General features: G+C 53.9%; 1 protein-coding gene across 3 annotated transcripts in view; it reads right to left on the reverse strand.

Annotated features, from left to right (window-relative positions):
- Positions 1-2,020: 2,020 nt before the first annotated feature.
- KDM2B (lysine demethylase 2B) overlaps positions 2,021-27,723 on the reverse strand; it is a 74,968-nt gene continuing 49,265 nt past the window's right edge. For 2 of the 3 annotated variants that reach the window (XM_087828448.1, XM_087828449.1), the window contains 11 exons: positions 13,119-13,343; positions 8,808-8,951; positions 7,791-7,877; positions 7,366-7,626; positions 7,032-7,145; positions 6,362-6,400; positions 5,543-6,222; positions 4,434-4,597; positions 4,181-4,342; positions 3,727-3,945; positions 2,021-3,350 (listed from right to left, as the gene is read on the reverse strand). In XM_087828448.1, coding sequence (XP_087684574.1) covers positions 3,169-3,350; positions 3,727-3,945; positions 4,181-4,342; positions 4,434-4,597; positions 5,543-6,222; positions 6,362-6,400; positions 7,032-7,145; positions 7,366-7,626; positions 7,791-7,877; positions 8,808-8,951; positions 13,119-13,343 — 2,277 coding nt within the window. In that variant the 3' untranslated portion in view covers positions 2,021-3,168. Of the gene's footprint in view, positions 3,351-3,726; positions 3,946-4,180; positions 4,343-4,433; positions 4,598-5,542; positions 6,223-6,361; positions 6,401-7,031; positions 7,146-7,365; positions 7,627-7,790; positions 7,878-8,807; positions 8,952-13,118; positions 13,344-23,300; positions 23,436-27,723 lie in introns of those variants that run through there. The other variant, XM_087828450.1, reaches the window with a different exon arrangement.

The raw sequence follows: 27,723 nt of genomic DNA on the forward strand, positions 1-27,723 counted from the left end.
CTTTTATTTACATTGCCCTACCCAGTTCCTCATTCACTTGGGTACAGCATGAATGGGTGTCTGCGCCTGGTCCAGCTTCCTTCTTCACGAGATTCCAGGATGGGTGTCAGCCATGGTTCCCACTAACCAGCCTGAGCAGATTGTTACCTCCCCACAGAGGCAGTAAACTCAGCCCATGGGGAAGCTGTGGGAGCCCTTACCTTGTCTGTGCTGCTTGTGAGACAGTGAACTCCAGAAATCCAGCCTTCCCCACAAACTGGGAAGTCTTCAAATCCAGGACAGTGAGCACATTTAGGAGCTGAGCAGTAGGTGCTGGTTTGTCTAAAGTTAAATTAGAAAATTGAGGTTTATTTGTACATAGTCTTATCTTAAAATGGCTTACTGCTTAACACTTGGAATAACTGGATTACAAGGTACTAACTTGCTTGGCAGAGGGCAAACATTTCTGCCTGGAATCTGCATTTTGTAGCTAGCATGCCATGCCTCTTTTAAGTTAATTTTCTGAATACATAATATCATGGATAAAATCCTGCAAGTCCAAAATGGAATACAATGACATCTCCTCTTCCCTGTCCTCGCAATATAGAAGGAAGTCATTTGATGCTGTGGAGGTGTCTTGGTGTCGTCCTCTGTAAACACCAGGTTCCCTGGAGGAAGGAGGGATGGAGCTTCTCCTCTTTCCTGGGTTAAGAAGCTGCGATCCAACACAGGAAGCATCACCCCTGGTTTATGGTACTTTCATTACATCATCAGGTGTTTTCTGGGCTCAGAGCAGCTATTTGCAAGCATCTAGCTTAACCTGGCCTTATCTAAAGCTCACTTCTAAATAACAGGTCTATGCAGAGACTGTGCTGGATTTCTCAGTATACTTAGGGAGAACTCACCTGTTACCTGCCTCAATCCTGGCAAGACGCTGGGTCTTGGCTCTGGTGTGTCCCTATGGTAGTGATGGCTTCCCAGCTCTGTCAGCTCCTCCTTCACCTCCTCTTGGCAAACCTACATGCTCTCAGAAATGTTACAGGACAATCGGGGGCTTCTAAGACCAAGGACTGTTCACCTGGAAACCAGTATGACCCTTAAAACAATTCCCAAGGAAGAGGGTGCTGCTACTGGACATCAGGGTAACTCTTACTTGGAAGTCAAAGAACTCAGGCTGTCGAGAAAACCAAAACTTGGCCTCTTACGGGGTGGAGTGCTCCATGATGAATGATCAGGCCCGGAAAGGTAAGCCACGTTTTATAAATAAGCCATCGGGCGCTAAACTAGTCTTGCCTCTGTTAAGTGCATCTCCTGAGCTAAACGGGTGCAACAGCTTCAGATGTCTCCAGTTTGAGTCAGAAAGGATCTTTGGATTTAGATTAACAGGAAGCGTGAACCTAGATGGGATCTAAAACCATTTTGCCGTGACACATAAAAAGAGGAGGGACAGGCAATATGAAAACTACCATTAGCAGAAAAGGCTTGTCCCAGGGGACCCAAGTCTTATGTTGCTACTGATCACGGAAGCAGGAAGTTGGGTTCTCCATTTTCAGATTCACTAGAGCAGTTTTGCATTTGCGTACAAGGTTGCAGGGCCCTGTCGGCAAAAACAATTCTGCGATGTAAAATTACTTCCCACTAGTTTCTGCCAGCCACCTGGGTAAGCTACCTCATAACCAGACATCTCCAGCCACCCTGGCCCAAGGCTACTAAGCACAGGATGTGGGCCGAGTTGTCTCCGATGGGAGGTTGAGGAAATGGACTCCACAGCCCCCCACCTTTGGCAGTGGAAACACCAAGTGGCCACTGGTGTAGCAGTTCTTGCTCACCATCATTTATTAACAATAAACTGTAAGGTCTCTTTCCAAAGATGCGGAGGGAAATCACGTACTAAGGGGTCACTGCAATTTCTCAGACGAGTAAGAAATTATAGCTTGTTTGGCTTCAAAACAATGTATATAGTGTTGAGATCAGTGCCCTTGGGCTTTCCAATCAAATGTCTAGCCCACTCCTAGAACAGAAACCCTCAAAGTCCAAGAGCCAGGGTTTTTTGTACAATTGTTTATACAAATTCAACAAAGGTAAAACCGCGTCAGGGAAGGTCTAGGAAAACAACACCTTACAACAATGGCACTTATGAATGCATAACTTTACAACTGGGAAACAGCCGTGTTATAAATCTGAAACGGGAACTCAATGCACACTTCAGAGGAGAGAGAAAAGGTAAAAAGAAAGGCTATGTTGGGTCATTTATTCTACTTCTTGACTCACTGTATAAATTAGATCTATGTAGAGTACAAGAGCTCATGCTGGGAACAAAACCCTCCTGAGTGCAAAGGCTGAAGTCTGAACTTTAAAATTTTTTTGAGAAAAAGGTGAATTCTATACAGAGGAAACTTGGCAAAGTGTCTTACTTTGACTAATTTACATATATGCACAACATGCTTATGTAACTTCTTAACGTACAAAGCAGGCTCTCAGCTTCCAGGTAAACATGCTCTTAACTGGGAGGTCTCAGCCCGCTTTGCCAGATCTTGGGCATATGTGTAAATGGATTGTTTGTGTAGATGAAGTACAGGTTAACTTCTCTCCTACCTTAAGGAAACCAGGAAAGTTGGCAATCATAAAACAATAAAAACACTGGTATGCATTCAAACCTCGCATAAATAACTTTTAAACAATTTGTACAAAAATAATTCTGCATAATGTAAGATGTAACAAAACCAAACAAAATACATCAAGACGGCGGCTGTGATGTGTGGTCCACTTCATGTTGACACCAAAAACCCTGGAGTTGCAAGGAACGAGGTGTCCCAAACAAAACACCACCACCAAAAAAAAAAAAAACACAAGAAAAACTCCTAAGCTCATGCTTCAGTGAGAGAATTTTCTCCAAAGTTCATCCCCCTCTCCAACAGGAATGTCTTCTAAGGCCGCCTTAGACATGGTCCAGAAAGCAGTGCAGCTACAATTCAGAAAGACCAAAGGAACGTGTCCGGCTCGCTCATGCCCACAACGGGCGGTGGAACGGCTTTGCCCTTGGCAAGACTTGCAAAATGTTCTGTGGTCTGTGTTCCAAAGTTCCGAGTTGAAAATAAAAGCCCTAGTTTCTGTAAAGTCTTTTACCCTCCCCTGGCCCCAGACCCCCCTCCCCCGCAGCCACCCCATATTTACACACCAGTCCTTGGACTAACTCAGTTTTTGCAGGAGTTTTTCTTCCACCTGCCCAAACTGGACACTCACAGACATTTCTGCTATGAACTGCTCACAGCCCTCCTTGGTGACTTGCTTGCAGTACCTCAGGTCAATGTGACAGATGTTGCCACAGCGTTTGAAGAAGGACAGGCACTGGTCAGTAACCTTATTGCAGTCTGCAGGGAAGAGGGGACACTGTGAGGTGGAGGGAGCATGGAGCCAGAACGAAAGCGGCCCCAAACACCCGGCGCTCAGCAACGGAGAGCGCACAGCCCCTGGTGCCCTAAGGAAGGCTGTGCTTGCTCACCAAGCTCTCCTCCAATGGGGCCTGGTTTCAGCTACCAATTGTACTTTTTTGGTAGCAATTATGACAAATCCAGTAATAACTTCTGTAACATGTTTCCCCTCTAAACCAGGCTGTATATCTGTCTCAATCACTGGTATGTCCTAGCATCTAACATGCGGCCCCTACAATAGCAGGCACTCAGATGTGAAATTCCTAGCTTGCCCCGTGGGGTGCTGAGCAGTCCTTGATGGGTGTCCCCAACTGACCTGACAAGTTGATTTCAGTTAAGGAGTCCCGGGTGGTGGTGCCCACGGCAGTGAGCAGGTTGATGGACTGGTCGGTCACGTGGTTACAGTAACTAAGGTGGAGCTTGGAGAGCAGGGGCATGTGGCGGATGATGAGGCGCAGGGAGGCGTCCGTGATGTCCAGGCCCGCGAGCCGCAGCTCCACAATGTTCCGGAGCTTGCTCCGATTGTCCATCTGACCTGAGGAGGCGGGGGGAGAGGCAGTGTAGCACCCTGACGGGACACTAGGAGACCACCAGTGGTTTCAGTTCACCATCAAGCATTTTCCAAAAAAATATAAAATCCACAATCAATTCCAACATTTAAGAATCAGAAGATTCCACATCAAACTTTACACATCTAGATCCAACGGCACAGCTTGGTCACACCACCTCCATGTGCCCTCCCTGGGCAGGCCCTGGGCCTGGCCGCTCACCTGGCCGGTTATCCGTGGGCGGAGACAGGAGATCCCGCATCTGGGCATCCTTTAGCCCTTCTACCCACTGGACATCCAGGGTCCGGAGCAATGGACAGCTGGAGCTACAGAGGGCTGAGACCGCGATCCACGAGCAGCCCGACAGCACCAAGTCTCGGAGCCCTGGGGGACAGAGAAGGGGTGGCAGGTCAGGTGATGTACCCCAGCCCCTGCCCCGCACCTGCACATTGGGGGTCCCTGGCCAAGCACTCACCAGGCAACCGATTGATGAGCCAACTCAGCTGTTTCTTGGAGATATTGGTCCAGCTGAGGTCCAGGGAGACAGGCTGTCGCCGGATGATGCCACTCAGCATCAAGGGCGTGATGGACTTGCAGTGGTTCAGGTCAATGCGGGTCCATAACCGCTTATCACAGCACCTAGAGGCGGGACCCAGCAGAGTGGGTGCGGTCAGCATCGGGGGCTCACTTGTGGAGCCCTCAGCATGGTCGTGGTGACTCCCCACATTCCAAGCTTAGGGATACGCTCCTTACTCTACCCTCTGGACCCTTCTCTCCCTGTACCTGGGCACCTCTGCTGTGACTGCCACAGGGGCTCCCTGGAAGGTGCTGGCACCTATTATCCATGAAGTACTTAATGCAGGAATTATGGACCCTCTACACACTATTTCTCAACAAGCCCAGGCACCAGGCATCAATCATACCCACACCCATCCTCAATGAAGGTCAGTAACTGGGCCAGAAAGCTAGGAAATACCAAAGTTGGGATTAAGGTCAGTAACTGGTACCCTTGCTCTTAATAACCTGGGTTAACACTTTTTTGTTATCATTAATCTTTACATGAGGATATTTTTTTCCATTGGTTTCCAGAGAGAGTAGAAGAGAGGGAGGAAGGGGGAGAAAGAGAAACATCGATGTGAGAGAGATTCATGGACTGGATGCCTCCTGCAGAGGCCCGGAGGGGAGGGAAAACCTGCAGCCCAGGTACATACCCTTGACCAGGAATCAAACCCAATGACCCCCTGGTGTGCAGGCAAACACTCTAACCACTGAGCCACACCAGTCAGGGCCGGGCTCACACTTTTAAGGACAGGGACCTGGTCCTGAGTTCCTGTTCCAAGGAGCTAAATCAGGAAACCAAATAGGTTTCACCTCTTTTGAAAAGTCCAGGCCTATATATAGGATGGCTGTGGCTGCCTGAGCTCTTTGAGGGTAACTAAGCTGGACTGGGCTTAGGGGCGCAAGACCAGTGTGACTCAAATGAGGCCGGCGTGCCCACCCACCCGCCATCCCTGGTCTAGCCTAAAACTTAGCCCAGGGCCGGGCACCGGACTCCTGGCCCCAGCTGGGCCAGTGCCCCCTCACCAGCGGTTCCAGGTCCTGCAGACCCGCATGCAGACGCATAGGTCTTGGTGGCTGAGGTAGCTGAAGACGGCCATCCACACCTCCCTGTGCATGACGTGGGCCGCCCCGTCATCCAGGGGCAGCGAGTCCGGTGGGGGGCTGATGGGCGGCGGCCGGATCACGTGTCGCTCCATCTGGATGCACTTGGGCGGGGACACGGAGGGAGGGGGGCGGGAGATGACTCGTGGGGGGCTGCGCAGGCCCGGCCCCAGCTGGTGGCGCAGCTCCCGGGTCGTGCCATTGAGCCCCTTGCTGAAGCGGTGGGGGCGCTCGCAGAGGCCCGGGGGCCGCTTGGGCTCCTCGTTCTCACTCTCGGGCTCCGACTTGATGGGCTGGTGGTTCTCGCTGGCCAGGCTGCTCTCCGTCTTCTGGATCTCCTGGTTCAGCTCCTTGCTCAGCTCCTTGCTCAGCTCCTTGTTGGGGAGCCGCCGTTTCCGCCGCACCTTCACCCTCTTCTTCTCGTCGGGGCCCTCGGCGCCCTCGGTGCTGGGTCCGGCTGTGGGGGAGCTGGAGCGGGAGTGGTCGCTCTCCCTGCTCTTGGGGGGCGCCTCGGGCAGGTCGTCCTCCGGTTCCTGCTTGAAGCGCCGCAGTGGCTTGTTGGCTAGAGCCATCCGGTCCTCCGCATTCTTCCAGGACCGCCGCTGAGGATGGACGGAGCGGGCGGGGGCGGTCACAGGGCTGCGCTCAGCCCACCCAGCCCCACCTTCCTCCCGGGACCCTGCCCCAGGCCGGAGGGGAAGGGAGGCGAGGGGAGGGGAGGGGAGGGGGGGCAGGTGGTACCTTTTTCCTGAAAAGCTTATCTTCTTTGCCAGGTTTTAGCTGTCACAGGGAAGAAAGCATGCAGAGCTTGCTCCCGGGGCTCGAGGGATTTGGTTCCCTCTACACCCAACCCCACCACCAGTCCACGGTCTCTAGAGTAGGGGCTGGCGGGGCACCGTCCCCACAAACCCGCTCCAACAGATGGGAGGGCCCTGCCTGCCGGTTTTGAGGAGGCAGGTGGTCGTAGAGGAGTGTGGCCCAATGGTTCCCGCCCAAGGGGCCTCCCACCCTCGGACAGACCCGGAGATAGGCAGTGGCCCGTTCAGGTCCAGGTGGGACTTGGCCCTGGGCGCCAGTCCTGGAGGCAGGCAGGGCCCGTGGGGCTGCCCGCAGAGCCTTAATGGCCAGAGCGGGGAGAAGGCGACCGGCCGCCACCTCGTGGCTGCTGCTGGAAGGGCCGGTGGGCGGAGCAGATCCTCCGAGGCTCCCCAGACCCGCAGGGCTTCCCAGGCCCCGCGCCAGGACCGCGAGAGGGCCAGCGATCTGGGGCTGAGGCCCGGGAAGCTGGGGGGGCAGGCGCTTGGGAGCCCTGGCAATGGGCTGGGGAACCAGGGGGGCGGGGGTGGGGGTGGCCTGGGGCTCGCAAGTCCCCAGGGCTCCGGGAGGGGAGGGTGGGGCGCCGTGGGAGCACCTGCTGCTGGAAGTAAGTGAGACTGGATCTCCACCAGGAGCTGAGGCTGCTGCCCAGGGGCGGCCTTGGCGAGAGGTGAGAGGAGGAACCAGGGGACGTCTGCAGCGTGGAGGCCTAAAGGGGTGGGAAGACAGTGACTGGCTGGTCCCCTCCCTCCTGCCGGGCGGGGCTCTCAGGACTTAGGTGACCTGCGCAGGGCAGCCAGAGGCCAGGGTCCCAGGTCTCCCCGCTGCGCCGCGAGCCGGCGCCGCGCGCCCGTGCCGCACATCCGCGGGCCGCGCGCCAGGCAGAGGGCCCGCCCCTCCCACGGCCTCCCACGGCCTCCCACGCGTACTCGCTTGCGTCCGCTCGGCTCTTGGGGCTTCTCGTATTTCCGCTTCCTCCTCAGGTGCACATCGTCCGACTTTCGGCGCAGGATGCTCTCCGGGGGCACCTTCTTGGGGTGCTCGTCCGACCTGCGCCGCGGGGCCTCCTCGCACTCGCTCCTCCGCTTGGCCGACTCCTGGCCGTCCTTGTTGTCGCGGTTCATCTTCTGCTCCTTGAGCAGGGAGCCGGGCAGGTTGGAGGCGTACTTAAAGCCCGGGCCACGCTTTTGCTTGTAGGCCAAAAAGAGAGAAGGTACAAGCGAACTGTATATCTTTGGACGAGGGCCCCCTCCCTGAGCCCTGAGCGCCCCACCGTGTGGGCACAGGGCGCACTGGCAAGGCCAAGGTCCGTCCCTCCCGGGCTGACCCCTGGGACTGGGAGCCCGACACTCACTTTCCCGGTCTTGCCAGCGTGGTTACACTTTGGACACTCCCAGCAGTTTGGAAGCTCGTCGTTGACTACGCCCTCTGACTCCTTAATCTGCGAGGGACAGGCCAGTCAGCAAGCAGGGAGGGCGTGGGAGAGGCCGCCCCTGCCAGGAGCATTCACACCCCCTCCCCCCACCCCAAATGCCACCTGCACCCCATCTTTGGCCAAAAGAAAACAAGAGTGGGTAAGACAGGTGACTCTGAATTCAGTCACCCGGTAGCACCTGTATGGGTGGTGCTGGGTGTGAGCAAGTCCCTGCCCTGGTGGACTTCTGATCCGGGGGAGAGAGAAGTAACCAGACAATTAAGAGGTGGCAGGTCTGACTTCCAAAGCCAGGGGAATACCACAGCATCCCCTTCAGAACAGGGAGTGTGGGTGTGTGGGGGGGGGCGGGTGAGTGTCAAAACAGACCCTGCTACAGCCACCCAAGGAAAGGGGACACTCGGGGCTGAGGTACCATCCGGGGCAGGACCTCCCTGATCTCTTCAAAACACAGATCCACACCGGCTGACACCTGGGCTGACAGGAGGTGCCAGGTGTGTTGACATTCTCTTGGAACAGAAGCTGTGTGCCAGCCCAGAGAGGCCTCTTCCTTTCAAAGGAAGAACCTGCTGCCCAAGACGGGCAGGTACAGCATGGCGGGTGCCAGGAGGCAGCCCTGCCCTTAACTCCAAGGGCAGGCTCCAGCACTTGGGAGCACAACCCCGCTGTTACGGGACCTGCCCGCACCTGGCCAGGGTTCTGGCGAGCAGCCTGAGCACCCCCCCAGAGTCTCCCTCTGGCCAGGAGTGAGGCTCTGGGAACGCTCTGGAGTTCTGAGAGGCGCGCGTCTGGGCTACTCCGGACCCTTGCTGCCCTCAGCCCATCATCTAACGCACACAATCACCCTGTCCCCTGGACCCGGGTCCTCCGTGGGAGGAAGCCACGCTGGCCCTGCCCCTCCGAGCGTCAGCACCGCCCGATCGCCGCAGGGGCCCTCACCTTAAGGCATCCAGGGTGGATGATTTCGTTGCAGATGGAGCACTCCATGAGCATGAGGTTAAACTTGCCTTCTTCTTCCTCCACGGTGTCCTCCTTCCCCGCCTCGCCGCACACGAGGCACACGGCCGTGTGGGGCAGCACTGGCTGGAGCCGGGGAGAGCAGAGGTCAGCGGGGCCGGGGCCGGGGCGAGGGTGAGAGGTGGGCTGATCTAAAACGGGGAGGCCAGGGCCTCACATTTGAGGAAAGACCTGAAGGCAGTGGGGCGTGAGTCCAGACCTGTGGGGGCTGAGGCTGCGTCTCACCCGCAGGTATCAAAGCCTGGGCCATGGACTCCAGGGTCCCTGAGACCTTCACGAGGAGGTCTGGGAGGTAGGTCAAAACTCCTTTCAGAACAAAACTGAGACACTATCTGCCTTTTTCACAGCGCTGACGTTTGTGCTGCTGGGTGGTGGCACTAGTTTGGGCCAGGGATCCTAGGGCACTCACTGAGCTACCCCTGGCCACGCACTCATTAAAAAGATCACCAGGTTCATTTAAGAGTGTCTTTCATAAAGCAGTAAAAATGATTAATTTTATTAAAATGTTGACCCTTGATCCTTGACCCTTGATCCTGTCACCATTCTGTGTGACAAAGCAGGAAATATGCAAAGTGCTTCTGCCGCCTGCCCAGCAATGGTTATCTGAAGCAGAAGCGCTCACGTGACCAACTGAGGGCTCAACTGGCTGCCTTCTCCAGAACATCATCTTACTCGGAAGACCAATACTCAAAGACGTTCCTCATGAGAAAAGTGGTGTTAGCAAATGTGGTTTGGTGGTGGTTGTTTTTAAAACATAGTATAATGCTTTGCACCACTAATTCAGTGAGCCAGTATTTTCCAAATGGCTAATGTGTGATGTTACAACATCATCCATGAGCAAATGAGCTATTCCAGGGGCCAGAAAGACAAATGAAATTTAATGTAACTACGAGAGTTCACGGATACAGTTTCAGAGTCCACATTACAATTCAGCGTTAAGAAACTGCCACCCGTTGAGTTCTGGAGGAGTACCAGAAAAAAAATACCCAAGACGATCCGAAATAACTATTGAAACACTTCTCCCTTTTCCAACTACGTATCTGAGTGAGGCCAGATATTCCTTATACATCGCAACAGAACGAGTATTGAAACAGATATGAAAATCCAGGTTTTTTTCTAAAGGCTGTAACCCCCCTACTCTACCCCTGTACACGCCCGGCTCCCAGAACCTGGTACCCCGGGGATGCAGAGGAAACACACAGGGCAGTCTTTACTGAACTGAGTTAGAGGAGCTTCGGATAAACGGGGATAGATACTCTACTGTACATCCCAGTAACCAAGTCTACAAAATAGCACAAACATTGGAATTCAAATAAACAGAGCACCAAAGGTGAGAGAGTCATCATTCGTTCAACAAATACTTAACGAACATCTGCTAAAGCCTGAAGCAAGTGGCTGAGAGGGGAGCAGTGATGAGGGAGACAGCTGCTCCTCGAGGTGTTTGGGGAGATGAAGACAGATCACGCTGAAATCCTAGGGAAACGGGGATAAGTCGTGAGCAAGGGTTACAGGAAGCAGCTGAGGCGGGTGCTGGGGGACATGCAGGGCTGGGGGGAACTTGGGCTCAGAGAGGAGAGATGAGGGGAGGGGAGGGGAGGGGAGGGGAGGGGAGGGGAGGGGAGGGGAGGGGAGGGGAGGGGAGGGGAGGGGAGGGGAGGGGAGGGGAGGGGAGGGGAGGGCAGTGAGATAGACTGGGGGCGCTGGTCTAGAATGGGCGGCTGACTGTGGAAGAGGTGATGAGAGGTAGGGAAGCTGCTGCACAGATCCGGCAGGGGAACCAGGGGCTGGAGATGGGGCTGGATGGTGGGAAGGGATCAAGTCTAGGGGGGAAGCCTCAGGGAGAAGGGGCAAAGGGAAGGCTGCTACAGGAAGAGGGAGGCTCTGGCTCATTAAGAGAGAAAAGGGCCTAGGAAGGAAGAGAGGTGGGTAAGACATCCCAGCAAAGTCAAAAGGCTGGAAAAAGAGTAAGAAGCACCCCCATCCCCCCAATCAGGCTGAGTCTGTGTTTCCCATCAGTTCCAGAAGCCACATCAGGGTAGAGAGGGGGAGACATACATAAGTGAGGTTTCCTTCACCACCCTGCACTGACTGTGCCAGGTACCGGGCCAGCACCAGAACCGCACAGAATCGGCGACCACGGAGACAGGTTCCTTTAACTGGGCCTGGGACACTGGGCTGGAGGGAGGGGGTGGGAGAGGAAACAAGGCTAAAGAGGGAGAGATGGTCCTGGTTCCTCAAAAACTTAAAAACAGAATCACATGGGACCCAGCAATCCCACTTCTGGGAATATATCCAAAAGAATGCAAAACAGGCCCTTTGAAGAGATCCTGGCACACCCATGCTTATCCAATCAGCATTCACAATAGCCAAGAGGTGGAAGCAACTTAAATGTCCTTGGACAGGTGAAAGGATGGCGAACACGCCATAGGTGACACATTATGGAACATCAGGCAGCCCTTACAAAGACGGAAATGCTATTACAGGCTACTCCGTGGGCGACCCTAGAGAGGACTGTGCGGAGTGAGAACAGCCAGCCACAGGAGAAACCCTGCCTGATTCCACTCACACCTCTGAAGCAGTTCCTCTGGGAAACAAAGTAGAAAGGTGGCTGCCAGGGGCTGGAGGGTGGGGAGGGGGAAAGGGGAGCTGTGGTTTAACGAATACAGAGTTTCCATTTGGCGAGATGAAAAAGTCCCAGAGATCACTTTCACGACAATGGCCATAAGGTAATATGACTTCACTGTACACTTAAAAATGGTTAAAATGACACGGATGTGAAGGACAGCAGAGGGAGTGGAGTCAATGATATTGTGGTAACTATGTACGGGGCCAGGTGGGTACTGGAAATACCAGGAGGAACACTTTGTAAAGTATACAGCTGTCTAACCACTGTGCTGTACACCTGAAACCAATACAAAATAATATTGAATGTCAACTGTAAAAAGAAATCCATCCCCCCCAAAAAAACCTTTTTAATAAAAAATTAGGTAAAAATGAAAAACAAAAAAAAATTGATGAACAACAAAAACCATCTGTTCGATCACAAGAAAAATGTTTTATTTGTGCACTGAAACTGAGACATCTGTTTATTTGGTTGTGTGGACTGGGGAGTGGCTTTTTGCTTGTTTAGGAAATAAGCACGATTAACAATAAAATAAAATTTAAAAAGTGAAAATATATTGACAAATTATTGAAACTTATCAACTTTTAGTATGAATAAAATGTTTCTTATGCAAAAAATACCTCTTTTATACATCCGTAATCAAATATAGTACAAAAATATATTTTGCCGAAAAACAAGTTAAAATGATAAACTTTGTGATGTATTTTTTAACAATAAAAGAAACAAAAAAACCCCACACAAAACACGAACAGTGTGTATGTGTGAACGGAGAAGGGGAAGGTGCCCCTGGGCCTGGAGGGCCCAGGAGCCTCGGAGAAACGCTCAAGGATGCCTTGGGAGGAGCACGCCCTGGATCCTGTCCCTCCGGAGGCTGCTTTCCCACAGGAGCGGGCAGGAGATCACTGCCCCCACACGGAGGGCCCCGGAGCACCCCAGGGAAAGCAGAGTTTGTGGCTGTGTGCAGCATGCACAGGCAGACTGCAGGACACCCCAAGTTGTCACAGTCCTGGCCCACTGACCTGTCTTCCCGCAAGGCCCGGGGCAAGGGGATGCAGGAAGTTTGGAGGGGCCTGCCAGGCCGTGCAGCAGCCCAGCTCCCGAGCACCATAAATCAGTCCTCTTTATCCGAACCAGCCCCTCCAGGAGGAGCCCTGACCTTCCACCCAGACCCCTGACTTTGAAGGTAGGACAGGAAGGAAGGGAGGGAGGGCCAGCACCAACAGGATCATAAATGCTGGCCACAGGGTCACAGACAGGATAGTCCCTCTTTAATGGCAGGAACTTCAAAGCACCGGGTCATCTGGGGAAGGAAGGAGCTGTAAGAGCATCAGACGATGAAGCTCAAGGAGCCTGAGCCCAGGGCAGGAAGTCCTGCCCCGTGGAATTTGAAAACAGCACCCATCTGAGCCCCCTTCTTTGCACAGGAGTTTCTGCTGCGGGAACGTGCTCTTTAAGCTGAGAGACCGGGCAGACCAGCAGGCAGAGGAACAAACAGGCCTGGCCCAGAGGGAGGTGGGATCTATTGCAGAGGGGGCCGGGGCCTGGAGAAAGAGAGGGCGCCACCTCCACGCCGGCGGGGGCTGGAGCGCGGGGAGCCCCTGCCCACTCACCGCGATGCACTGCCGCATGATGCAGCTCTGCTTCATCCGCCCGGGGCCCCCGAACTTCTTCATGTCCTTGCAGAAGTGGCACTCTCCGCACTCGGTCCGCAGGCAGGCCTCGCACTTGCGGCATCGCGTCCGGCGCCGGCGAGCTCCCGCCGTGGTCCGGTTGGCGGCCAACTTCACCGCGGAGGCGGGGCCCAGCTTCCCCTTGGGCCTCCCTATGGCTCGGTTCTGCAGGACGACACATGGGACTGGTGAGCGAGGCTGCCGGCCGGCCGGGCCCCAGCAGAGAGCGTCGGCCGGGCCCCAGCAGACGGCGTCGATCGCAGGTTGACTTGTACCCACCTCCCTCCAAAAGGTACGTTAGCATTGACCTCAGAAGGGGACCTTACTTGCAAACAGGGTCTTTACAGAGGTAACCCAGTTAAAGCCAAGTCATGGGATGGGCCCTAACCCAACATGACCGGTGTCCTCACGAAAGGGGGAAAATTTGGACACAGGCACAGAGAGATCCTATGTGAAGACACAGAGAGAAGACTGGAGTGATGCCTCCAGGAGCCAAAAAATGGCAATCAGAGCCAGAGGCTGGAAGAGGCAGGAAGGAGCCTCCCCTGAGGCCTTCCGAGCAAGCAGAGCCCTGTCCACACCTTGATATCGGACTTCAGGTCTCCAGAGCTGAGAAAGAATTAAACTGTGTGTCCTTTAAGCCACCCAGTTTGTGGTACTTCATAGGGCAGCCCCAGGAACCTAACACAGGCCACTCCAGCTTCTGAGGGCAGCATGCCCTGGCTCAGGACCCTCCGGTGGCCCCGCGACGGCGCTTCCCCAGAGAGGCCACGCAGGGCCACACACGCAGCCTGTTCCCTGTGCCAGGCACACCCTCCCCGCTCCACGGGGCTAACGCCTACTCATCCTGCAGGCCCAGCTCACACACTGCTTTCTTCCGGCAGCCCCTCCCCGGACTGCCCTGCCCGGGCCCCCTCATGGCAGGCACTTATCGTAACTGCAGGCCTTCCCTTCAGACAGGGGCTCAGGAAGGCAGTTATCAAGGCTGTCTTGTCACCACTGTCCTTCGACAAGACAATGGGCACACGGGACACACTCAATAAGCCAAACCGACTCCAGAAGAAGACAGTAACCTGAAGGAACCTTGATTCCTGAGACCTTCTCTAAATGGGCCCCAAATCCTTCCTACCCCATGACTCGGAAGGAAACAGAGATGGGGAGATTAAATACTAAACAGTAAGCAAGCCGGGCGACAGGTCCCACTTGGAGGTCCTCACGCCCTGGCCACCAGCCCGAGCCTCCTGCAAATGACAAGCCATACTGGAGCTCCTGGTCAGCCCCTGGGGGATTGTCTGCTGAGGTCCCCTGCCCACCTGGAAGAGGGAAGTCCCAGGATGGTGGAGTATCTTATCGAGTGGCACGAGTTTGCTGGAAAATGGTTCATCCCTCTGTCAGGGAGACCAAGACTCATCCCAAAACTATCTGATCTAAATGGCAGGAGATGTGCAAAGCCCCTTCTCAGCCAACTCACCAAGCTTCAGTCCAGGCCCAACCTTTGCATGTTAATTGCTTGTCACACTTGGATCCCTAAACAAAATCCCAGCTTCTTGTTAGCTCCCGGCCCAGAGGCATGGCTATACTGTACCACAAAGGTGCTGGGGTCCTCCTTACCCTCCCACAACACACACGACAACTCCAACACCACGGGGGCTTCCTAGAAACGTACAATCACATCAGGAAGAAAAACAGTCCTCGCTCTGTGAAGAAAACCTCACCCTCACCTATTTTCTTCCGCTCTTAGTGGCCCCTGCAGAGAGCTGAAAATCTCACGTGCCCCAACCCACACGCACCTTTGGGTACTGACACCTGAGTGGATCCTTCCCTCAGGTTTATTTTCCCAGCAGCCTGCAGCATTTGAGGAGAAGGCAAGGCCTCCAACAGCTGTGGGGCCCACTCCACAAGGCCCTGCTGCTCTGATCTTAATCAGGCTCAACTTGCTCTGAACTCACAAGGGGAAGGGGGCCACTAGACCCGGCTCCACTGGCCCCTGGGTCCTCATCTCCCACAAAGCCACGCCAGGCTGTCATGCCCACCCACCTCTGGGTAGCTGCCCCAACACCAGTTACTCCCCCTTCGAGCAGCGAAGGGACTCGCGGGCCTCCCTGCACTGTCCTTACACAACACCCCAGGAAGGCCTAGGCGCCCCCGAGTTGCACATCCTGCAGAGATAACGCCAAATCGGCCTACATGTTACTCAGGTCAGGTCTTGCTGCCAGAAGAGCAGTTAAAAAAAGAAAAAAGATCAGTTTTCAGAGCCTCTGGATTTGAGAACGGAACATAGGGACCATGGACCTGAAAACTGAGCGAGGACAGGACGGTGCAGCAGAGAAGGCGGCTCTCTGCTGAGTGCACACTACTGTGCTCATATTTTACATTTGATATTACCTAATTTTCCCAATAATCACCCAATGAGATGCTGTTGTTCAGATGAGGAAACCAGAGCTGGAGAGTGACTTGCCCAAGGTCAGAGAGCCAGCCGAGGGTGGGCCTACCCTCAAGCTGTGCTCTGAACACTACGATTACAGCAGATGTGCAGGCAAAGAAGGGTGAGAGCCCCCTCAAGTCCACACGCCCCCGGGAGAGGTTCACAGCTAGTGCCTCGACACCCTATGACAGGCACCAACCAGAAGTGCAGTGAAACACATGTACTTCCAGGGAATGGAAAACAGGATGGTTTCTCCCTCTCTTCACTGCCCAGAAGACATGCTGATGCAGAATACACCGCCTGTTAACAATCCACTCTTTGCTGTTTTATTTTTTAAATGTTTGTATTAATTTTAGAGAGAGGAAGGGAGAGACAGAGATAGAAACATCGATGAGAGTCACCGATCAGCTGCCTCCTGCACGCCCCCTACTGGGGATGAAGCCCGAAATCCAGGCATGTGCCCTGACCGGAAATCAAACCAGCGACCTACTGGTTCGTAGGTCGAAGCTCAACCACTGAGCCACACCAGCTGGGCAACAACTTACTCTTCAAATCATCACAACATGAATGGGGGATGTAATACTGTAATACTTTCAATAATAAAGATAAATTTTTTAAAAAATCATCACATGAGCCACCAGGAGGCTGACTCAGAGCCTCAACTCAGGTACAAAGAGGGCAGCGCAGGGGCCAATCTCCAAGGATAAAACCAGAGGTGAAGGGTGCACCTCAGAGGACTAGCTTATTTGGGGAAGAACTGGGGGGAAAAAGAAACAAAAATTCCAGGAGCCCAAATAGGCCTCTCCCCTCCCACTCAGGAATGGCAGGTACACACAGCCACTGAGCCAGGCCTCTGGCCTCGCTGGCCACAAGGACGTCTCTCTCGGAAGTAAAAAAGTTGGGCCAGTCTAGCCAGAGTCACAAAGCTCCTACATGACTGAAATAAGCCCACCTTCCCATGCTTCCCAAAGCACATTCCCATTGCGAGAAGCGCTTCTCTAATCTATGGAAAAAACAAGCCCAGCTAGATCTCGATGGTGGCTGAGACATCTCAGAAAATGACAAAGCAAATGACAGATAACGCCTCGAAAGAAGAGGCACAAGGAGCCGCCGTTCCCAAGGACCTTAATTCCGACCTCCTCTAGCCGCTTGCCAAATCAAGTTGGAAAAGCTGCAGCTGCCCACAGCCTCTTGGGCCAGCCTGTGTAGGAAATGGGCACCAGCTGGCTTGTTGGGAGTCAACTGCGCAACACCTGAAATGCAGGATCCTAATAAAGACCACTGAGAAAATCGACAAGAAAAGACATTGGGCCCTGACCAGTGTGACTCAGTTAGCTGGGCATCACCCTGTGCACCTGGGGGTTGCCAGTTCAATTCCTGTACAGAGCACGTGTCTAGTTTGCAGGCTGGATCCCCTGTAGGGGGTGTGCAGGAGGCAGCTCATTGATGTTTTGCTCTCACATCAGTGTTTCTCTCCGTCCCTCTCTCAAAAAATCTTTGGGGGTTAAAAGAAAGACATCCGAGGGTTTCTATTAAGGAGATGAACAAGCCTCTTATTTTGGCATGAAGCTTCTGACCTAATCTCTTTTGGGTGACATCTAAAGGTTCACAAAGCAATACTAAATTCCACTCTCGCAAACCTTTGCCTTTATTTGTTCAAGTAACCCAGAATGTCTGTTAATTTCAGCATGAAATGCTCTTCTCAGAAAAGGCAATGACAGTATCCACTTCCAAACGAGCCTCCCCAACCCTGAGGCCACCTGTTGATCTTATCAACCCAGGATCCATATCCTCAGCTTTACCTGGTTAGGAAAATCTAGAGTCTACAGGCCCACACACACAAATCTTAGTATCCCAACACCTTTTTTCCATCAGTAACTCATAAGCATTGTCCTTAGAAGGAATACTATTTTAAGGTAGTTCTTCCATTCATTCATTCCATCCACATATATTAACTGAGTACCTCCTATCAGATCCTCTTCTCCAGAATCTTCACGGGCAGAACCTCTTCAATCCCTCATTTCTAAAACATTGGGATTAAAATTACTTGGATTAACCCAAATTAATGAAAAGACATCCCATGCTCATGGATTGAAAAGAAATATTGTTAAGATGGCAATACCCCCCAAAGTGATCGGTAGATTCAATACAATCAAAATCCCAGCTGGCTTTTTGGCAGAAACTGACAAGCTGGACCCTAAAATTCACATGGAAGCCCAAGGGGCCTGGAGTAGCCAAAACAATCTTGAAAATGAAGAACAAAGTTGGAGCACTCACAATTCCTGGCTTCAAAACTTACTACAAAACTACAATAAACAAACCAGTGTGGTACTGGCATTAGGACAGACCAATAGACTAGAACTGAGAGTTGGGGACTAAATCCTCACAATATTTATGACCAACTGATTTCAACAAAGATGTCAAGAAAATTGTGGGGGGGGGGGGCAGTCTTTTCAACAAATGGATATCCACAAGCAAAAGAATCAAGTTGGACCCCTACCTCACACTATATATAAAAGTTAACTCAAAAATGGATTGAAGACCTAAACCTAAGAGATAAAACTATAAACCTCTTCAAACAAAGCCTGAGGATAAATCTTCATGGCCTTGGATTAGGCAAAGGTTTTTTGGATGATGCAAAGGCACAGCAACAAAACAGAAAAGATAAAATGGACTTCAAACTTCAACTCAGCAATAAAATAAAATAAAAATCCCAATTTAAAAATGGACGAAGGATTGAGTTCTCCAAAACAGATAAACAAGTGGGCCATAAGCACATGAAAAGATGTTCAACATCGATAGTCAACAGAGTACGTGATGTGCAGGTGAGACTCGTTCATTAACCCCCTCACTCACACATTCACCCGCCTACCCGCCCAGGTGTTTTCTGGCTGTGAATTAAGTACCACACTCAAGACCAGGTGTTGGAACTTCAGAGATGAGGAAGAGCTGTTCCCTTCTCCCATGGGAGGTGCGGGGAGGTAGACTAACCACACAAACGCAATGCAACATGATGATAATATCAAAAACTAACATTTACTGAAGTAATTACTCTTTTCAACATTTGTATCAATAATCAATGAGGTGGGAACCATTGTTTCCATTTAGCAATGAGGAAACTGAGGAACAACACAGTTAAGTAATTTCCCCAATGTCGCAGCACCAGATAAATGAGAAGCCGAGATAGGAACCCAGACAGTGGCTCCGAAAGCCTGGACCCGGTGTGCTGATTCCAGGAGAAATGCCTCGTCTCACTGGGAAGGGAGTTTGGGATATGTGTCACAGATACAGGAGGTGGTGACTATAGAGAGTCTTAGAGGGGGACTAGAATTCTGCAGGCCGGGGTAGGGGTGGGGTTAGGGAGTGGATATTCTAGGCAGAAGGAAGAGGAAGATAGAGATGAGAAACGAAGCGACACAGTCAAGGAATGGCTTGATATGGCTGCTGACAAATAGCCCTGAGGTGGCAGGAGCCTAACCCTGCAGGGACTCGTGGTCTAGAGGGAAATGGTGGCCCCTGGAAGGGTAGTCAAAGGATTTTTTATATGCAAGAGCACCAGGATCAGACTCTGGCTACAATGTGGGGAGTATTTATTGGGCAGTGGGCGAGATGAAAGGCAGGGAGATAAGTTGAGGATCCTACAGCAGTCCAGCTGAAGATTATGAAGGCATGACTAGGAGCCACAGAAGGGATGAGAGGAGGGGATGACTCAGGAGATATTTTAGAAGCTGATCCAGTGTTAGAAGACCCAGGAGGCTGAGTGAGCATGGGGTACATAAGCAGGCAGGGTCCCGAAAAACTTGGAGGTTTCTGGCTTGAGCAACAGAACAAGGGGCTTAGAACACAGAACAAAAGCTCCACCGTGGAATGTGAGGAGCCCACGGGGCATCAGAGGAAGGTGGCCAGCAGGCAGGAGGGACTGGAGCTGAGATACACCCCTGGGAATCGGCAACAGTGTTAACCTAGTGAAGTCTGTGAGGTTGTCCAAGCAGAATGGGTGGAGGGTCCTGGACAGTACCTTCAAGACTAAAAACATCCAAGGGCAGGGTGACAAAGAGCAACCTGCTGAGGAAAGGTCCACACAGCAGGAGGTGTGGCATCCCCAAGCCAGGGAAGAGTTCGTTTCAAGAAGAGAGCTGGCCAGTGTTTCACCTGTCAAGCGGAGTCAGTGAGAAAAACAGTAAAACCTGGGTGGATGTTTTCACAATTAAGACGGTTTCCCACCAAGCTACCCCTAACAGCAGCGCACTGCCACGTAGCCACAGGCCCCCTGAACAGCGGAATTCCTTTGCCATGCTAACTTTGCATTCTAAGGCATAACAGACTTAGGTCAACATCATATCTGCTCTCAGATCTTCTAGCATAATGGACATGCCAGGAAAATTGGATCTCAGTAGCGCCACCGGCACTTAACACACACCTGTAGACCCCAGGGAAGGCTACGGTTTGTTTACAGGCTGAGGGGAAGGAGCAAGAGAGAAATAAACAAAACCTACAAGAGGGACCAGAACCTAGGGGGTGGGTTTCTGGAGAGTCTGAGGAAAGCTAAGAGCGTTTTCCCCAGGAAAAGTCTCAAAACTTTTGCATATAATTTCAGGAAGATTCAAGGACCCCTGTCTTAAAACGTTACTCTTTAAGAAGCTATAATGTGTAACAGTGATTAGGGGCCACATACATTCCTGAAATATTCTCTTCTTCATAATTTCCTATTATTCATTATTTTAAACAAGCAATAATTTTTAAATTTTTTAAAAAAGGCATAAAACTATTTTCACTTCAGGAGTTTAAAAAATTTTTTAAAAGCTGGAATGAAGTCTTCTCACTAGCAAGCCCTTTTTTAAGGGGCATCTCCTGAAAAACAGAGCTGAAGAATTTTCAGACACATTCTGCATTGGAAAAGCAAATGAAGTCAATGGGAGAAGGCTCAGGCTAAGGTGAGCATTGGTGAAAAGCGTGGGAGGGGTTTCCTCACATCCACCATTACCTCCTTGCTCGGTCCCACAGGCCTGACATTAGGAGCAGGGAAAAGCCAGGCTGCTGGAGAAAGGCACAGGACAGACAGGCCAGCCCAGCAGAATAGGCCTAAGGATGCCTGATGAAGCTCAGAACTGGACACCGGCCTCAGGTGGGGGTGAGAGACATACACAGACTTTTACCTGTGCAGCAGGCAAAATTCTGATGAGGGGTGGGGGCGAGGGGCTAGGCAAAGCTGCAGGGATGGCTGGACAGGGCAAAGGAACCTCCCAGCAGGGCCTCCAGTGGGTCCTTCCGCGCAGCAGGTGGGCAAGAACACCTGCATGCCCACGCCAGGCCTCCCACGCCTCCTCCTGAAGGGCCTCTCCGGTGGTGCCAACCCATTCTGGCAGAGTGGGGTGGAGTAGCCCTCCGTGAAGGAGACTTACTTAAAGAGTGGGGTTTTGAGCCTGCGACCTGGAGACTCTGGCTTTTCGTTGGGAAACAACTGCCTTTGAGGTCCTTGGAGGAAGCAGCTCTTCTACGCAGGCCCAAGAAATCCCAGGACTGGAAAAAAAAACAAAAAACTGGTGAGGGCCCAGCCGGCGTAGCTCAGTGGTTGAGCAACGACCCATGAACTAGGAGTTCAGGGTTCCATTCCAGGTCAGGGCCCGTGCCAGGGTTTCGGGCTCGATCCCCAGTAGGGGGCGTGCAGGAGGCAGCTGATCAATGACTCTCATCATTGATGTTTCTGTCTCTCCCTTCCTCTCTCTGAAATCAATTTTTTAAAAAATTTAAAAAAAAAACAAACAAAACTGGCAAGGAAGCAGGGGAGGCTAGTGGCAGGCGAGCCACAGCCTGGAGTGTTCCCATCGCTACTTATCTTAGCTGACAACTGTCTTCTCTGTTGCGACTACTACAAGAAAAACCTGTTGCCCAGAGGTCATCTCCCTCCGTGCATCTGAGTGGGGGAAAAATCACCTTCAAGTGAACATCCCAACCTCAAGAACTTGCGTGGCTAACAACTCCAAGTGCTGCACTGAACTGACGGAGACGGCAGCCAACAAAATTGAACTACAGGGAGTACGGGTCCTCTCCCGATGGAGGGACGCTTCTCTCCGGAGGGGCAGGACCTGAAAATGTGTTTTTAAATCCAGAGACGTACTAAGTCTCGTCTCACGCAGTGTCAAAAGATTACAGCTCCCGTAGGCCATAGGGTGTGGCCAAATTAAAAAAACAGAAAACAAAACAGGTAACAGGAACCTGGCTCCTGAAACACCCAAGGGCAAGTACCCTGTCTAGAAGACGTGCCTTAAGAATGACCAGATGCCCTTGAAATGGGGGTAGACCCAAACGGAACTGACATACCTAGCGTGCAGGTGCGGACTGAGCCCTGAGGACGTGAGAACCATTCCTCGACAGCGCTCCTGCCTTGGTAAAAGTTCCAAGCACACACACACACACACACACACACACCAAACCAAATCACTTGGGTTGTCTCTGGCTTAATCCAATGCATAAGACCAGTCCGATTCGGGAACAGCTCACAAGGTACGTGCGCCTGAAAAATATCCAGCCAAACTGAGAAAAACAATACAATTTAACTCCCTCTCGGTGCAAGAAAGCCACTTAATAACGTGCGATACGACTCGAGTGCAGCCTAGACAGCACTTCCTCAATCGCGCCGCGAACGTCAGGATAAAACCCACACCGAGGCCTGCACGTCCCCAAACACCTTCACCCCGTGTTGGAAACACCCCCCCGGGGCTGCCAGCAAGCGTCTCGCTCCCCCAGTCCCGGGCCCCCAGGACGCCTCCCCCGCCCGACGCCGACTGCCCCGCGCCCGTGCCCTGGTTCCGACGCCGTGCAGAGGACGCTCCGCGCACCATCCACTCTCCTCCTCCCGCTTCCTGCACGAGAATCTCCCCGGAGTCCATCCACGCCGTCAACACACCCAGGGCTTTGTTTTACACGCAGACCTCTCGCCCCCCCGCCTGCTCCCGAGAGAGGCTGCTTCCCCTGCTCAGCCCCACGGAGGCCAAACGCTGCCATCTGGGGTCACGGCCGCCGCCGCCGCCGCCGCCGCCGGGCGCGCTCGCCGGTTCCGGATTCCCCGCGCCGGCCGCGGCTCGCGCCCCTTCCTGTCTCCCTCCTGCCTCGGCGGCCCACGGCGGGCGCGCGGCGCCCAGACAAAAGCTCGGGCCGTCGGGCCCACGGGCCCGGGGCCGCCCACCCTCCGGGCCGCGGCGTCCTCCGGCGCAGAGGCCGAGGGTCCCGGGGGCAACTTCGCGAACGGAAAAAGGACGGGGGGCGCCGGCGCCCGCGGTCCCGGGGCGCGCGTGGGCCGCGGGGCGAGGGCGCGAGGGGAGGGCGAGGCGCGCCCCGGCCGCCCGCGCGCCGGCGCCCGCAACTTGCCCCGCGGGGCCCGGGCCGGCGCCCGGCAGGGCCCGCCCGACGGCGACGCCGAGGCCCACATTGTCCCCGCCGCCCCGCCGCCCGCACACGCCCCCTGCCCGGCCCGGCTGCGGGGCCCGGGGCGCCCGCCGGCCTGCCGCGCTCCCCGGTGCCCCGCTCGGGCCCGGCCCTGGCGGCACCGCCGGCGGCGGCTGCAAAACTTTCTCCTCATCGCGGCGGGGTGGCGTCGCGGCCGCCCCGGGCGCGTCAGTCAGTCGGTCGCTCCGGAGGCCGGCCGGGCGGGCGGCGGGCGGCGGGTCCCTCCCTCAGCCCCACCCCGGGCCCCCGACCTGGTCCGGCTCCGATTCATAGTCGTCGTCCTCGGCGCTCACGGACATGGCCATGGCTCATGGTGGGCCCAGGCTCGCGCGCGCGGACATGGCTGGAGCAGCGCCGCCGCCGCCGCCCGCCCGCAGCAGGCTCGGCTCGCCCGGGCTCGGGCTCGGGCTCGGGCTCGGGCTCCCGCCGCCGCGAGGAGGGAGCCGCGCCGCGCGCCTCGCACGCCCGCGCGGGAGGGGGCGGGGCGGGGCCGGCGGGGGCGGGGCCGGCGGCGGGCCGGGCGCTCATGCATATGCATGAGGCGAGCCAGGAAGGGGCTGGCCCCCCGGGCGGGCGGGCCAATGGCGCGGCGGCGGCTCTCGGGCCGCACACAAAGGGAGCCGGGGCCGCGGGGACCCGGGGGCGGGCCCGCGGAGGGCGGCCCCTCGCGGCCGGCGCGCGGGGACCGGGGCTGCGTGGGGGCGTGCCCGTGCCCCGCCCGGCCCGCGCGCCGCGGGACACACAGGAAATGCACGGCCGGCCGGGGTGGGGTCTTTTGTGCGGGCGCGCGGGGCGCGCGGGCCGTGGGGGGCGCCCCAGCGCGCGACGCCGCGCACGGTCCCCGCGGCCCCGGAGGCGGCGCCCGGGCTCCCGGGTTTGCACGAGCTCCGGGACCAGCACCTGAGGATGCCCGCGGACCCGAGAATCCCGCGCCCAGCGCTTTGCAGGCCCGCGGGCCCGGGTTCGGCCCGGGGGCCTGGTTCTCCCAGACCGGGGCACTTGGGTTGGGCCGGTGCCCTGACGCCGCCCTCTGTGCCCCCAGGTTTGCTTTTCCAGGTCGAGAGGGAATGAGCGCTGAACGGGGGGGGGGGGGGGGGGGCAGGTGGGAGTTCAGATGGAGCCCCAGACGGGGAGGCTCCCGGAGGGAAGCCCTGAAAGCCCTCGGTCCCAGGTGGGCGCCCCCAGTTCGCCTGGGAGACTGGCAGGACCCCCCGCCCCAGGCTGGCCCAGAGGGTGTGGGTTTCTAAATCCTTATGAACTGTAAAGGTTCCTAGTATTGACCCCAAAGGGAGCCCACTCCTGCAGAAAATTGTTACTGTAAATTCATTAAAAAATAATAAAGTCGATAGGGCACTTAGGCCAGCAGCCCTTCCTCCGAAGAAGGAACTCCGACCTTCACCTGTAGCGGCCAAGGCTGCTGGAAGCGTCCAGAAACCATCGGTCAACTCAGGCTGAGGCTGCAAGACCTCGCCCAGCAGCTGGCACCCTCAGCACCCGACGAGGAATGCCCTGCCCAACGGGACCCCACGCACGCATACCTGTACCTGCCCAGATTCTTCACCTGTGACACCGGCAGGCTTGCCCCACAGAGGGCCGGGGGACCTTCGGTAAGGCCATCAGAGGCCTTCCCAAGACAAAGCCCGTCCGCTGTGAAACCTGGGGGGTCAACTCTGTGGCGTCATCCAACTGTTACTCATGCTGAGGCCACTGGCCACGAAACCCACGGTGAGAACAGAAGGGACCCACGGGCAGGTCGTGGCCTGGTCTTTCCAGGCAGGCAGAACAGGCGGGCGGGAGAGAACTTGTAAACAAAACCCAGGCGGCTTCTAGCAGGGAGTCAGCCCGAGTGAATTAACGGGGATGTGCCAGTGGCACAGAGTGGATTTTAAAGTCTGTCTGGAATGGAAACAGCCATTGACACTATAAGGGGGGAAAAAGTCCCAGCGGACTTGCTCTTTACTGAAATATGTCCGTTCTGAGTAGCTTAGATTTTTTTCACAATCCACTCAAGGTTAACAACAGAAAAACAAGCAAAAGAACCCCCCCCACACACACACACACCTCACGCTGCCCCCAAAGGTCTTATCTGGACTGAAGCCTGAATCTGATGCAGTCTTAGGGGGGCATCCACCAGGGAGGAAACCCTTGAAAGAAAGGGGAGGGGCTCATAAATGCTATTCATGCTTTCACGTCATTGTAATTGGTCAAAAACACAAAGGTACAGAGGTTCCCGAATAACAATACATCAAGCAGGACTAACATGTAAAAAATGTGCTCTCTCCCTAAACACCAGCCACTATCCTAACACCGCTAAAGATTCGTCTTCTGGCACTTGCAAAGAGCTTCTCACTTCTCTGTTTCCCTTTAGCTAACTGGTGCACACAATTATCCAACATCTGCTTTGTATTAATAGTGGCCTCCTGGACTGGATATAAAATACATTGCACCAGCCCCTCCCACCTTAAAATTTAGCATTTACTTTGTGCCTTAGGCTCATTTCTCTCTCCCTCTGGATCTCATCTTTTTTTTTCCTCTTTAATTTTCACCCAAGGATATATTTTGTTTTGTTAATCCTTACCTGAGGATATTTTTTTCCATTGATTTTTAAAGAATGAAAGGGAAGGAGGTAGAGGAAGAGAGAGGGAGGGGGGAGAGAGAAACATCGATGGGAGAGAGAAACAATTGGTTGCTCCCCTGTGTACCCCAACCGGGGATTGAACCCGCAACCTAGGTATCTGCCCTGACCGGGAATCAAACCTGCAACCTTTCGATGTAGGGAATGACACTCTAATCAACTGAGCCACCAGGCCAGGGCTCGATCGCATCTTTGAGCGACCCTAAGAACTGAGCCCTCTCCCGGCTCCGCTCGGCCCAGGCTGACATTCTTAGAAAGCGCTCGCCAAAGCTGATGCCACCGGGCAGTTGGCGCTTGCCCCGAGCCAGGAGGATCCAGAACTTTCACCAAGTGGTGAAGAAATAAAAACAGATGGATGCCAAGTCCGCCTGGGTCACAGTCGTCACCCACTTCCCCGCTTTCTCTCTGAGTGTCATTTAATTTTCTGGTCCGCCTATGGGATCCTGAGACACCAGGAACGAATCCTTTTGCCAAGAGATTTTGCCGAGACTTAGCCACCTATGGGTGCTGCAGGCTGATCCAGGGTGGGGACAGGCAGGGAAGCTTAGGTAACAAGGTGGCAGGAATGCATCCTCTCCACCCCCACTTCTGGGAACTGGAAGGGAAAAGGGCAGACTGGGCAAGTGTCCCCTGGACTCTGGGCTCTCCAAGGGCAAGGGTCTCTCCTGCATGTGGCCCCTTTCCCTGTGCCCACCTCTACAGCTTGGGAACATTATCTTCTAGAGGCTAGGGGCAGGCGAGAGAATGGATTCTCTGTGTCCAGTACTCTCGTGAACCAAGGGACACCATTTGCCAATGTGCCCCTAAGGAGGGAACAAAAATGTCGAAGTGGGCATGCAAGGGGTCGCTTCCTAAGGCAAGTAATAATTTATGCTTCACAAGCAATAGAGAATGCATGCTTCAGTTATCTTACTATCATTTCACCACATGTCTCTCTCTCTGTTCTTCAATAGGTTTTCCCCCTTGACGGCAAAAGGAGGGCTTTGGACAAGTTATTTTTCTAATAAAATATAAATAGGAATTTTTGCATAGTGTCACATAGCAACTTAGGACTGATTGCAGGGTTGCCTGAATAAAACTACAGTCCAAAGAGTGCCCCAGTGACAAAAAGGCTTCCGTGATTCCTGTTAAGGAAATTACTGATGTTGTTTAGTTACTTTTTATTTCCCCCTTGGAGAGTCATTCCACAGGCATTTAAAAACCAAGTCTATTTGTCATATAGGCCCTCTCGACAGACAGAGCTTCCTGTTAAATGGGGCTCCTTCTCCTAATAATGTCTCCTTACATTACCAAAATCAACCAATAAATATTCACATCCACTGGGAGATGTGTGACTGTGCATAGGATTTTTAAGAAACTAACTTAAAGTTTAACAGGTGAATGGCACTGATCTGAGAAATGTTTTTCCACCCTCCGCCGCATTTCCGATTCATTTGCTGACCTTAGTGAGTTATTTCCCTTCTCTATTTATTTCCCCACAAATATCCAGGCTGAGGCTGAGCGCTCAGACAATTCAGACGAACAAATGGGTTGATTTGACAGACTGCCCTCCCCACCATCTCCAGGAGCTAAAAGTGCATAATTCCAGCCTACAACCAAGACTTCTGTCTTTTAAAAATATTTTTCATAACAAGGCCAAATATCCACACACACCCCCCTTGGTTTCCTGACACCAGGGCCACCATCCTCCAAAGAAAGACGTTGGAGAAATGTCTGTGTGTGTGGAACTTAGACTCGAAAGAAAAAACCGAATCCAGAGATGATGCAAAACGGGACAATAAAGCAGACAGGCAAGGACAAAAATCATGCTCACCATTGACAGCATCTCTGTTCACAATGGCAGAAGGTGGAGTCAACCCAAATTCCATCCAATACCGAGTGAGGAAACAAAATATGGTCTTTCCACCCAATGGAATATTATGCGGCCACCAAAAGGGACGAAGCACTGACACACAGCCACCATGTGGATAAACCTTGGAAACAGGATGCTAAGTGCAAGAGCTGCACACAAAAGGCCACAGACTGCATGACTCCATCCA

Source organism: Miniopterus natalensis, chromosome 20, assembly GCF_054644295.1.
Source record: "Miniopterus natalensis isolate mMinNat1 chromosome 20, mMinNat1.hap1, whole genome shotgun sequence".
Taxonomy (NCBI): domain Eukaryota; kingdom Metazoa; phylum Chordata; class Mammalia; order Chiroptera; family Miniopteridae; genus Miniopterus; species Miniopterus natalensis.